The sequence below is a fragment of the Helicoverpa armigera genome, chromosome 7, assembly GCF_030705265.1.
Source record: "Helicoverpa armigera isolate CAAS_96S chromosome 7, ASM3070526v1, whole genome shotgun sequence".
NCBI lineage: Eukaryota > Metazoa > Arthropoda > Insecta > Lepidoptera > Noctuidae > Helicoverpa > Helicoverpa armigera.
In genome coordinates this window covers 4,274,814-4,289,351 of record NC_087126.1, presented here as the reverse complement: position 1 = coordinate 4,289,351, position 14,538 = coordinate 4,274,814, and the positions used below count along the sequence as shown (strand labels likewise).

The following is a 14,538-nucleotide window of genomic DNA, read 5'->3' as shown; positions in this document are numbered from 1 at the left end:
GTCGATAGTAAAATTGATCGGCAAATGTTATAGATGCTATTCACGCTAACATCGTTAGGTGTCATGCAAGTGCAATTGAAATGACATCAAGTTTTGCCGACTGAATATCAAGTTACAATTATGTGACACATATTTTACCAGTGTAAAGTTAGACAAAGTACTTTTAAAGGAACAGTAGTTTTATATAAACTACAAAGTACATTAAAATATAAAAATATTCAATTTAATTAGGTTAGTAATTAGAAGGTTGTTGAAAATCGTGTATTTAGCAGTAACTATGTATATTTTTATTATGTAATTTAAGGAAGCCTACTCAATAATAAAGAATTATAAAGGGCGCATTTGGGCACGTTACCTCACATTAAAACAAAAGTACTCGTATGACACCATTCACACCAAACTACTCCTAACTTAGATGTTTTAATAACTACGTTATTTATCTCAATATACACCCGAGCATGCTTGTGGGTGTTTTAATTAAACAAATTGCTTTATCTTCCGAGAGACAATGGCTCTGTTCATAGGGGGAATTTTATTAACACGATCCTATCTAAGGACGTCATACGGGCACTCATTTACTTAACAAACAGAATTGATTTGCTTGATCCTAATCTTATTTCGCTCTATATTAGATTAGTTATATTGTAAAGGGCGTGTTTGCTTATTAGTGAAATTATGAGTGAGTCAAATGGTCAAGCATTAAGTTGTAAATGGTAAGTTACGGTCTTATGTCAATTGTAAGCTCCTAAATTGTGGACAATTGTCAAACAGGATTCGTATTGAGTATTTTTTAACTTTCATACTGGATTTAGAATTGATTCTTGCCGTCTCATTTAACGTTTAAGAGCTTAATTAAATTGTGAACTAAAATCTACACTGTTTTACTAAAATTCTCCCTCAATTTCCTAACGTTGCCTTCATAACACACACGTAGGTAAGTAGGTGCTCACACAAACTCTCATACAAATGAGGCTACATAACATTGTTTTGGTAACAAGAGTATGCAACATGTGGCTTCAAAAACACCGACGAACCGACTCTGTTATCACAGTGTACTACTTACTCAGTAACTATAGTAGCGTGAGAAATATACGTTGTAACGTTTTCTAATATTTGTAAGTAAGTAGAGAGTATTTGAATTCTGTTTTAGCGAAAGTTTTTAGTCGAAATGTTCATTAATATTACCCTGTAAAAATGAGATATCTCAGAGATGTGTAACGCACCACAGGAGCGTATACCTCATTGTATTTGACATGTTTAAAACCTTTAATATCTAATGGTACTGAAATTGGTATTTTTGCAGATATTCCCCACTCGTCGAACTATGACAGCGAGTTTGCAATGCCCATCAAGAGCCTTTTATAACAAAGTATTTGTTTTCCCCGCGCGCGCCGCTTCCGCGTACGGTTGTGCGTCAACACACCTGTACTACTTACCCGCCTAATTAATGAAATAGTATAATGTCGAATCAGTGCAATAACCTAGTTATCAATGAACTACTGTGCTTCTTATGGTACGTTTACACGCTTGCCAAGCCGTAGCAAACGGCAAACAGCCAGAAGCCTCCACAAATCGCGTTTGGCGTTTGGAAGGCGTTTACACGCTTGTAAATGCATCAGTCTGCAACATACGTCCAAGCATGACGGACACCGAAATTGCGACGGCTATTGCAATTGGTTTAGCGTACTTTTATTTGACATGTAAGCAATGTAAAACAAAAAAATGGATAGCTCGATGATGACGAAAATGCAGGATTCCATATGGTAATATTCTAGAAATCAAAGACTCCTCATTCGACCAGCAACAATTTTTTTTATAAAATCAAGCAAGCGCGTACTCGCCGCGAGATCACAAGACGCAGACCAACATGTAAATGCGTCGCAAGCGCTTGCCACAAACGCCCTTTGATCTGCGTGAAAAAACCGACACTCGCCTGGATCGGAAGCAAGCTCCCACAAGCTCACGCAAGCCAAGCCAAGCGCCCTTTTTACACGCTTGCGATTGTCGAGGCTTGCGAAGGCTTGGCAAGCGTGTAAACGTACCATAACAATGTAAAATTGATATTATGGACGAAATAAGTTTGGTGCAGATATGTGAATCTAACTTTAAAGAGGCTGATATTACTACCGCCAAAACCATCCTTTTCAAAGCAGCAAAGTGTCGCTCAACAAGAAAAGGGGACGGCAAGAACAAACGATTACTACATGATATTATTAAAGTTCTAAAAGAAACAGAGCCCGCTTCACTGCCCACCTTCGTGGCAAAAGATTTACACCGTCTTCCGCCGGTGACTTTCGATTACTTACGTGGATGTAACGAGCCTACTTAAAGACATTTTAGTGCTTAAACAAAACATCCACTGTATCCAAACAGATTACGTAAAAGCATCGGAATTATTTCAATTACAGCAAGAGATAGAAAACATTAAAAGTACTCAATATCAGACACAAAGTGAACAAAATATTGGCGCAAAATTTAGCAACGGCTTGTTTTCAAATAACGAAGCCAAGCGCGTCCCGAGTGCGTCGTCTTCGCGGCAGCAAGCAGCGACCAGCGCGCATGCGCCCTGCGTGCCGTCGTCGACACCGTTGCCGCTCCTCACGCCCGCGCAGAGCGGCACCGCTGCGCCGGCCACTGCTTCGGCACAAGAGCCGCCCCCCGCGCCCGCAACACCGTCGCTCCCCGCGCACTCGCTTGCGCCTCACCACGTGACCCCATCAGCTGATTGCACCGAGAACGATATAACTTTAACTCCTAAACCTACCGAGTAGCAAAGTTGCCTTGTGAAAACGACAGAACTAATAGATAACACCTATGATGAAATACAGTTTGATGGTAGTTTTACGACTGTCGTGAACAAGAAGAAGAAAAAGACCTATACAGGCAACAGGATCCCCAATCAGCAGGGAAAAGCTTTCCCGCGGTTTACTAGCGTCCCGTGAGAACGTCTGCCTATACTGGGATGAAATATAGCTCATGTTACGCGGGAAGAGTGTAGCTGTCCTCCAGTATAAAATTATTCAAATCGGTTAAGTAGTTTCGGAGCCTTTAGGGTACAAACAGACGAATATACAGGACAAGGATGTCAATTTTTTAAAATTGGATAAAATTAGTGCAGCCTTTATACACACACATGCCTCTTTATCTTTTGCTTAGCAATGGCTATCTCTGTTGAAATTGGCCTCATGACCGTAATTCGGAAACCATTATATTGTTTAGGTACCTATAGCACGTGGCGACAAGAACAATGAATTGGTTCCATCCAAACCAGAGTTCATACAAGTTAATTTGTTTTGCTCATTGTAATCTCGCTCACGGTTTTTCCGCGAATCGATATACTCGTACATGAAATGACATACATAATAATGACTTTGTAATGATTATTTTGTAACACACGTGCTGATTTAATTGCGTTTATGTTAACAGAATTAATTAAGTCATTGTATAATTTTTTGGCGCGATTATGTCTTGATTGTGAAGTCCTTAAAATTCGAGTAAGAGGTGAATAAGAATAAGGCTTTTTAATAAAATACAATATTTGACTTGCTTATTGTAACTTACTCAAGCTGCCAGTAAAGTACCTAATAAGACTACATCTTGGTATATGAAATTAGTCAAGAAGCAAATATACCTAAGTGATTGATGGATAACAAAAGATATACCATTATAAAAGAGCTGTACTGAAGAACTCAATAACCGTTAGTCGACATCCGAACCTAGCTCGCAAAAACCTGAAATGTTGTTATGTTGACCTTTATCAAAACATCATCGATCAAATCTGTTTGTCTATTTTATGTCAGATATTGTTTGTGTCAGCTAATACAGGAGTTTTATTTTCCTCTAACAACACAGAGCTTCATTAATATTAGTTTTCGAATTTCTAACATGTAAGGATAAATAGAATTGACGTGAATCAGAAAAGTTAAATAAGTAATCCGTCAGTTGAGTCGAAACTTCGTTCGCCGATCGGGACTGAAAAGTGAGTTTGGAAAAGAATAAGTACAGAGAAAAACCATCCGGTCAAAAAAGTGTTGGCAAAAGTAGGTTTGATGTTTGTTCTTGAATCACTCAAAAATCATTTAAAAAGAGATTGATTTAAAATATCTGATATTCAATATCAAGATATCCAAAAACCAGCACAACAATTTACCTACACGTTTTATGTATATTTTTGATATCCCATAGTTGAAAACTTTTGAATAGTTTACTATTTTTGTATGTATATTATGTTTCCTTTGTATTTATTTCTACACCAATACTCACGTATTCCATAGTTATTTATACCTATCTCGTTTACATTTCTCGAAGGAAAATTAATATTTACGTCCACAATTTCTCCATAATAACAACAAATAATCTTCAAGCAAATATTTGTTACACTTGTACTTAATCAATGTTTGCGTTATTACAAAGTTCATTATAACGTCTAGTTTGTATTATCTCTTGTTTAGAGTCGGCATTATTTACTCTTGCCCTATTAAATTAAGAGATAACCACAATGTCTATTATGAACAGAATCGTTCCACTAATCAACATTTTATTGTAAACTTAAGTTTCTAGAATATTCGTCCTTTGTAATGTCATCTTTCATGCATAAAGTACCTACTGACGGTAGATATAGAGTGAAAAGTGTATTGAAATCTCTTTATTAAAGCTCGATTGAGAATATAATCTTCAACAAGTGTATCGCTTTCTTGGACACAATTATCATGTGTGTCAACTCATGTACTCTTATGTAAATACTGTGCAACTTATTGAAACCAGCCACTGTTCACAATATCGCCACTGCAACCTGTTTCCTCTCAACTGAAGACTTTATTTGCATCATAAGAAAACACCAGTAAACATTATATCTCATATCCCATACAAAGTTCACAACACAGACAAATTTATAAACTCCGGTTGCAATAAAACATCACAAAAGGAACAAATTATCTATGATAAACGACATTGGAATAAAATTCATTTATAATATTACACAAGACTTTCTACAATTCGACAATGTTACAATGGGTTTACTTCATATTAGACGCGTAAATATCCACTCGGTATGCGGTATTCATATTTATACAGTCAGTAAATTGCTATCGGGTGTAATGTAATAATATGAATTTACATAAATTTTCTATAACATTTACATTAGGAATAAATGAATTGCTGGTTGAATGGTGCCTTGGCCGGAAAGGCGCTTGGTTCACGCCCGTAGAGGCGGCCGCATAACAGAAATGTGTAAACCTAATAAGTGAAACGGCTGGTTTTATTTATTCTGTTGACCATATATTTCCTGGTTCAGGAGTAATAAACTAGTGGCGGAGTGGTAATCAAAATGTTTTCTCTTAATAGCTTGTTATTTATTTTTTTTAAGTTTATCGCTTGTGTTAAATCAACATGTAAGCTTTTCATGGAAATGTTCTATTCTCTAAGGATTTTTTCTATAATTTGTTTGCAGTATTCAGTTGCAAGATAAGGACTTACATTATCTTCAAGCGAAGATAATGGAAAATGACGATTATGTCTGTTTTAACACGGTAACCTCTACCATACATAACTCAGCATAGGTATAATAATAATATCTGAAACATGTAGCCAACTCCCACACTTCCTCAGAAGAGAAAACTTGAAATATGATTAAAATTTTAATATTATAATGGCCGGCTCACGATTCTTGAGACAAATAGTCAGAACTGTGATTTGCATCGCCGCACAAAATACTGAATGTGAATTAACTTAATCTAACTTTGTCTTCTCGTGATGGTCTGCCATGACTTTTTATATTTTACTTGCGAAATAATTTTGCAAGTAGAATATGAAGTATTAAAAAAAATTGCAGTGGAGACATGAGGAGGAATGAGATTCTAAAATTCAGTAACATGTTTAACAAACACAAGTCACCGCAAATTTTGTACAGTAGGTATGTGTTGCGATTTATCTATATACTAATATACTAAAGAAAAAAAAAAATTTTTGTTTGTACCCTGTTTGCTCCAAAATTACTTACTGACCCGATTTGAAAAATAATTTCACTGTTGGAAAACTAGGTATATACTATTCCAAATTATATATCGTATCGTATCGGGTATATTTCGGTTATATCCTGGTACGTGCAGGAGTACCTAATAGAACGGGTAAAACTGCGTGAAAACGGCTAGTTATGTAAAAAAGAAAGGGCAAAAAGACTGAAAAATGACAAAAGACGAAAAAGTTTTGATCTTACTCGTTTGCCCTGACGATAGTTCCGACTCACACTTGACCAGTTCCAATTTCCGTATCAGCCTATAGTTAATTAACTTCACGACCGTAGTAAAACAATGTACCTCGTTGATTAAATGCTAGTTTTACTAGTCTCGGCTACAAATATTACTAGGCTATAAAAGCTAGGAACTCTTGATTTTAATATTGATTTAGGCTTGTGGTTAGCTCTTTTGAGTCATGATTTATGGGCACTAAGCTGTTAGTACTTACTTCCGTACTTAGTCGAAGACTACCCTTTTATGTACATGTAGGTACAATATTTCTTGCTCATTCATAAAGAAAAGAAAAAGCTCCTATACACGACTAATGGATAGTGAATTACAGATGCTGATAAGTATTTTGCTTATGATGTGCACTGTCCGTTCAAATTGCAAGTGTTCAAAGTCAATTCAAAAGTTTAACTAATCAGTCTGAAATACATACATATATCGTTCCAAAAATAACTTTTAATTTTAAAATTGCCTCCCAAAACTTACATAAACAAAAATAGAACTGCATTTTTACTACAAACAGCACCAAACACCAACTATTACAATTCATAAACATTCCTACGTAATTGTGATCTTGAACGAATCGACGTAATTGATAACGGTTTTAAGTTACTTCGAAAATTGTAACAGTATTCTTGAATGTATTGATCAATGCATACAAGACTGTGGTCAAAACTGACTTGCAATTTATCCATATTATTGAACAAAATTATGAACTTCGTCATCCGTAAATCCAAACATTTACCTAAAACCGATAAAGATCACAAATGAATTGTCATGATGTCAAGCTATTTGCCGTACTGAGAGAAAGCGCAAACGATATTGCGATGGCAACGTGATCACTTCAAATCACGTGAAGCTGACTTTTCTTACCAGTAAGACAGTTAATTTATAGGTATATTGTCTAGATCAGATATATATACCTTTAATCATTTAATGTTGAACGCAGATACTCGGATGCTTCAGGGTAGCTTGAAGCGGTCTCCAACATAGTTGAGAAACAGCTGGATCCCTTATAAAGTTCGTATACTTTTCAAATGGACAGACATTCAAGTCATCGTTATTGTCATACCGTCCAAAAAATAATTTGTATATATTTATATCACCTAAATATGTAGATTGTGATAAAAAATAACGGTCACTCACAGGATACAAACTTGAATGCCTTCATTGTCCTATAATTACAATCACGTCATAAAATCTCTAACGGAAACTATGGAATCAGTATAATGTCAAGCGCACATCACTTGCGTAAGCAGTTCGGTTAGATGTACGAACGCATTAAAATTAATGTTAAATGAGCGGAAATAAGAGTTGAGTTCAGAATGAAGCCGTCATTGACAGCAGTAGTAACTATCATCGACGCGTACCAACTGCACATTCGAAGTCGTTGGGTCGTTTCCAATGTTGCACGATACGTCAGAAAGTAAACGGTGAATTATGTAGCTAGAATTCGTAAATATGCAAATACTACAGAATTTGACCTTATCTTTATAAAATGTAGTCATCTATTCTTCAGACATATGAGGCCAGCATGCTAGTTCTTTTAAAGGCTTAAAGAATTTGTTAATATTTCTACCAAAAGACAGTGCAACTTTACAAAGTTAAAGATCGTCAATAAAGTTTAAAATCACAATTTGAAATAGTGAAAAAAAAATAATAATGAATATCTAGTGTAGGTAATAAACAGACGATAGTGGTTTCTTTTTTTCTTAAAACGTCCGTTCTTAATTAGGTACCTATATTATTCTAAAAAGTCGTGACGTTCAGACAGACCGAATAGAAACATCCAATCGTAAACCAGTACGCGACAAGCTCCAACGACAACAGCTCCGATACTAGCATAAAGTACTCATACGTGTGTAATTCACCGATTAATTAAAACTTATACAGGCGTGACCGGTGTAATTACCAAGAGACTTATGTTACGTTTAGTGCATTCAATTTTATTGGCCCGCCTTTATGCCTAGCTAAGAAAGTAGGTGAATTACCCATTGCGATCGTTAAGTTTCTTTATTTGAAATTGCTGCAGCTACAAAAACGTATCGGTTTATGTTCATCTTTGATTTGAAATTGACGTCGTAAAGGCTTTGTACGAAAACATTAAAGTATTTGATACTTACTTATTTTTTATCCTAACCAGGATCTTAATATCAGAATCGCTTTGACAAACACAAAGGCGGCGGTTGTCTTTTTTAATTACAATTCATGTCAGTACTCCGAAACAAGTACCTACCGGTCCAATAACGAAGATATTGATATCAGCAGATTAACCTTGTTCGCATAACTGGTGCGTTAACTAATAATGGCCTGAATGGTCAATACACTGGAAAATTAAGAATTTTATCAGCGGAAATGCCTACTTCAAAAATTGGACCGGACTTGTTGAAATGAAATTGGCATCGATGCCGATGGCTTGATTGCTCATCTAAATAAATTATGAATGTGGGAGGAAATGAGAACTACATGCTAACTTTGACAGTTAACATTTGTGCGAGATGGGGTTAACAAGTGAGATAACATGGCTAATTGTCAAACCTCACAACGATTATTTTTGATGAGCTCAAAAACATGTAACCCAGAACACTACTAACTTTTGCAGCACAGGTCGTTCAAGTATCATAAAAGCGACTGAAAGTTATTAAAGTTCTAATTTTAACTGACTAACTAATATGAACAACACAGCTACATACCGAAATAACCAACCATAACACTTAAGTGAGAAAGCTAATGAAATTAAAGCTAACGTAAAATTGTTCGTGCTTGTGAACTTGGGGGTGTAAGATTCAATTTAGGAAGCAAATAACATTAGACCTTGAATGTTGTATGAACTTTAACTACCCTGTGAGCAATTTGAAACAAATATGTGGGAATAAGATGAAAAGCTTGTCCACATTCGGCATTATTATGCACGAACTTAATGAATCTATGTAACTGGATATTCTGTTATAAGTATATTTAAGACATCATGTTAAGTATTTTGACTTCATAAGTCTATGTTAACATAATAACTCATTTATCAAGGTTTGGCAAATAGTCTGTTATTTATTAGCTTAACATCCTGGTAATAAATAAATAATAAATAAATAATAATAAATAAATAGTTTATTTCACACAAAGTTTACAAATGTTGCACTATGACTATAAAAACATAAAGGTTTATTTAGGACAACAATATGAGGTACCCTGACTCCTAAACTAGGTGTAGGCCTGTAACTTAGAAGTCAGTGATTCTCCGTAAAAAAGTCATGTCATATTAATAAGAGGACATTTCAGAAATACCAAATTAACAAAATAGTGTGACTAAACTATATAAACAGAAAAAAAAAAACGAATGAAAGAATTAAATAACTAGGCCAATGTGCAATGTACATACGAAAACAAGGTGGTGAGTGTGTGTGAGTGTATGTGTATGTGTAGAAAGTGTGTGTGTAGTACTGTGTAAATGTAGCTATAGGTAACTAAGTCATACGAGACTATGAACAGATACCCTGCAGAAGATCCTCAGTCTCTTCGTAATTCAAAGTTTGAAGGTAGTCTCTAATTAAAGTTTTGCACTGACGTTTAAGGCATGGATATATTTTAATTTTTTTGTTTAGTAGGTTATATATTATAGTGCTAATCACATAGTATTGACGTTTGGCAAAAGCAGTTCTGTGGCGTACGGGAGGAAAAACATTATGCTTGAGGCGGCCAGTAGGTTCCTCAGGGGGACGCGTTGAATGCTTACGCAAGGTACACAGGAGCACAAAGAGTTGTCTGACAGTGAGAACCTTGCAGTCAGAGTAGAGCTGTACAGTGGAATACCTTCGTGGACGAGAAAACATTACTTTCAGGATAGCTCTCTGGGCTCTCTCAAGGCGAATAAATACATTTTGCGTGGCACCACCCCAAACAGGAAGGCAATACGTTAGCACAGATCGACAAAGTGCAAAGTAAACAAGTTTTAGTGTTTCACTATCAGCTGAGTTACGTAGCTTCTTGAAAACGTATATGAGTTTACGTACACGTGACGCGACCTTGGTTATATGTGGGTGCCAGTTAAGATGTTGGTCAATAAGTACTCCCAAGTACCTTACGTAAGAGGATCTAGTAAGGGGGAGGCAACGACAAAGCGTTGAGGAATTACAGGCGTGAGCATGCAAGATAAGGGAATTTGGGGGACAGAGATTTGACCTAATGGCAAAAGGAACATGTACCGATTTCTCAACGTTTAAGGTTAGTAAATTATCTGACAAACATTTCACAACAGAGGAGAGCGCAACCTCAGCGTTATGGTATGTCTGGGGCCAGTCTTCACCATCTACGACAAGGGCTGTATCATCCGCGTAAGTAAAGATCTTACAATTACCAAGAGTTAGTTTGCAGAGATCGTTGATATAGATAAGGAAGAGAGTGGGCCCCAGGATGCTGCCTTGCGGAACGCCGTATGTGATTGGGAGCTCATCACTTTCATGCTTGCCGATTTTTACCTTTTGGGTGCGATTTCTGAGGTAATCCGCGAAGATTTTCAGTGCGACACCGCGTATTCCCATACTTTCCATTTTACTCAGTAAGGCTGGGGCAGAAACGGTGTCAAAAGCCTTTGACAGATCCAAGAATATACCCAGGCACTTGCGTTTACTATCCAACATCCTGGCTACGCAATCAGCCAAATCCATAACCGCGTCCTCGGTGCTCACTCCATTTCTGAACCCATATTGGTTGTTGGCTAATATATTGTTTGCACCCAGAAAGCTTGTCAGGCTCTTATTAAGGATTCGCTCCAGGATCTTGGACATGGCTGTTAAAATCGAGATTGGGCGGTAGTTGTTGACATCGTCTCTGCACCCAGACTTATGAATGGGATAAACAAGTGCTTTTTTAAACGCCGTGGGAAAGACCCCAGCACTGATACATAAATTGCAAACGTGAGTGATAATCGGAACCAGTACACATCTCGCGGCCTTTATTAATTTTGAAGGGATCGAGTCTAAGCCGGTAGCGCAGTTTGTCCGAAGACCTAAAATGATTGAGTCGACATCGTTTTCAGATACTTCGAGGAGTGCCATAGATCTAAGCGACACTGAGTCTGATGCAGATTTGGACAGAATCGATGTAGGGTTAAATTTTGACGCTAAACTGCTTCCTACATTAGAAAAAAAGTTGTTAACGTGATTAAGCGAAGACTTAGGGTTATCCATTATATGCAATAGGTCAAAAGAGGGAGAGGACTGAGTTTGAAGATCTGATATTTTTTTGATCACGTTCCAGGTAGCCTTTACATTATTTTTTGCATTGTGGAACTGTTCTTTTTCATGTAACCGTTTAAGTTTTCTTAGAAGAGAGTTGCAAAAATTGCGATATCGAGTGTAGCTGATTTTTAATATTTCATTATTTTGTGACTTTCTGAGTTTGGTATGCATGCGGTCACGGTGCCTAATACAACGAAGAAGCCCAGGAGTAATCCAGGGCTTCAAGTTGCGTTCTCTTTTTGGAATCGAAAATTCGCGTGTGTGCTGTGTAACAATGGAGGAAAGTTGACTTACTAAAGCATCAGCAGCATCATTGGGATCAGTAACCGTCAATAAAGGAGACCAGTCATGGGATTTGATATCATCAACAGCCGACTCGTGGTCTATTTTTGACATAGTACGATTACCAATTCTGTTCGTTGTTTTGGTTTCCAGAAATAATAGTAGCGGTTCATGGTCAGTTATGGATGACTCGATAACGAAAGTAGTAGCGGATTTTTTGGTTTTTAGAAAAATGTGATCCAGACAGTTAGTGAGTCGTGTTGGAAACAGATGGGCTGGGAGAAGTCCATTAGAGGCAGCGCAAGTTAAGTACTCATCCGAGCGACTATCACTATTGTCGACTTTGATATCAATGTTCATGTCACCAATCAGAACAACGGTAGGAGAGGTTATTTTGAGTACGTTATCGAGGCTATCAATAAAATTGTTAATGTTTATAAAGGAAGGTGGGCGATAGATGGCTACTATTGCAATATCTTTTATGCAGCACACAAGACAATTTGCGTCATCAAAATAAGGTTCCTTTACGTCAACTTTTATAGACGATTTGACATAGATAGCACAGCCGTCGTTTTGGTTGTATGTTCTTTTAGTTGAGTATGACGTAAATCCATCCAATGTCGGAAGGTGTGATAGTTTGCTTAGCCAGCACTCAGTGAGCACGAGCACGTCGCACTGGAAACCCAATAACCGCATCAGAACAGGAACTTCGTCGAAATTTTTAGTAATGCTTCGAATGTTTAGGTGTAATATTTTTAAACCATTTGTTGGATCCTTTAAAAACTGTGCGCAGCTCTCAGGTTGACACTTGAGTGATTTAGAAATATGCAGCGCGTCTATCTCGCTATTAATATTATCATGGTTAGCCATTTATAATAATTAAAATAATGCAGAATAAGAAAAGCTTTGAAGGTCGTTATAATCGTGAGCAAAGATGTGGTAATAAGTATTTCGAACAAAGTTGGAAAGTTATGGACCAATATACGACGACGACAGTATATATCAGTTGTATGGGTATATGTTATATTCATGCGTAATATGCGTATGTTGCAGGAATAAAGTATTTTGTAGTTGGGTATGCGTGTGTTTGTGAATATAGCTTGTTTGTGTTGTTTTGTTGTATGTGAAATGAATAGTGTGAATGAAGGTAATGATGTATAAATTGCTGTGGCCATTAATTTGGCAATACTAATACTAATTGACAGATTAACAAAAAAATACATAAGAGAAAAAGTACAAACAAAAATAGCTTTATAAGATAGTCAAAAAACGGCAACTTGGTTCACAGGTGGGCTAAGGCACTTTGCTGAGCGAACAAGGATCTGTTTGTCTCCATCTATTTTGCGCAAAAAAATATTGCCGTTTGCGATCCAGCAATACTTGAAAGAATATTTGGAAGCGTACTCCCTGGCTTGGAAGAAAAGCTTCTTGGTGCATGCTGGAAGATGATCAGAAATGTACACCGGAAGACGATCACCGGACAAACCCATGACTGTGGTGTTCAATTTATCGTCTTTTACTCTTCCTTTGTTGAAGGCACGCACAGCAGATAGTAAAGTCTGCTTGGTTTGCACAGTAGTGAACTCCGCAACAATTGGCCGCGGGGAAGTTGAGGTAGTAGACTTGATTGGAAGGCGGTAGATATCGCGCAGCTCGGATTCGTTTATGTGCACGCCAACAGCTGCACCTGCCTGACACACCGTTTTTGTTAGTGTAGTGCTAGATTCAGCAGTTGCTTGCGGGATGTTACGCAGTTCTATGGAAGATGATCTTGACTTGTGCTGGAGATCTACTATTCTCTGCTCGAGACATTCAATATAGGTCTGCTGGTCACGGCGCTCTTTCCTCAATAATTCCACCTCCGTCTTCAGATCTTCGAACTTTTTATTTAAAAAATCGATTGACTGGACAATACCAACATTCGACTTACATATTTCTGAGTTAGATGCTTGAATTTTACTGTTTTGGGTTTTAATATCTCTAATGTCCGAAGACAGCTGCGCCATAAACTTCTTTTGGTCTGCCAGTAATTCTGCGACACGAGCATCTTGCTCCTTCTTCCACTTATCGAGTATGTCTTGGATCTCTTCTGGCTCCTGCGAACTCACATCAGTATCAACAGTAGCGCCCTCTGGCGAGTCGCCATGTCGCGCTCGCTTGTATCGATTTTTGTTGACAAAGTCGCACGCCGTGGTAATATCAGGTTCTGAGCGAGTTTGAGATTTTATTATGTTACTCGTCGGCGATCTAGTGGTTTTAGGAGGGGTGCGTTGTGTTGTAGCCATGTCAACAGCAAAAAACAATTTCAGAGCAGTTATAAAAGTAATAAAAATACAAGGCAAATCGGTACTATATTACCAGAGAAGAAACAGCCAGTACAATTTTCGAAGCAGATACGAAGCACAGCAACGCCTCGCACCAGCGCGCACAATAGTAGCTTAGCAGCGATGATAGTCGCTCGTAGCGGATCCCTGTTTCGACTCGAGTAGTAACTGTCACGGTGGCACAGCGCGTAAGCAGTCCGGTCACCGGTCACCGAGGAGGCGGTTCGAGTCCAGCGAATCGCAATCACTTTTTCAATCACAACTTGACACGGCAACAGCACTAATATTAACGTCTCTTTCTAGGACAACCCAGTAGGAGTGGCCCCCAGGTAAGAACACGCAATGCGAGACAAGGAATTGATTTTAACTAGGCTAGCCAATCACACACTTTGAATGCACTGCAGAGCGACACACGTCCACTCAGTTCTACGTCAAACCGAAGAATCAATATATTTT

The 14,538-nt window shown here is 37.6% G+C and overlaps 1 protein-coding gene across 1 annotated transcript; it reads right to left on the bottom strand.

Annotated features, from left to right (window-relative positions):
• Positions 1 to 13,020: 13,020 nt before the first annotated feature.
• LOC135117142 (uncharacterized) lies at positions 13,021 to 14,043 on the bottom strand. Its single transcript, XM_064035612.1, has one exon. The coding sequence runs from the start codon at positions 14,041 to 14,043 to the stop codon at positions 13,021 to 13,023; it is 1,023 nt and encodes a 340-aa protein (XP_063891682.1).
• Between the last annotated feature and the right edge of the window lie 495 nt (positions 14,044 to 14,538).

Coding starts and splice junctions, on each gene's coding strand:
- LOC135117142 (XM_064035612.1), bottom strand. CDS start 14,043: ATGGCTACAACACAACGCACCCCTCCTAAAACCACTAGATCGCCGACG.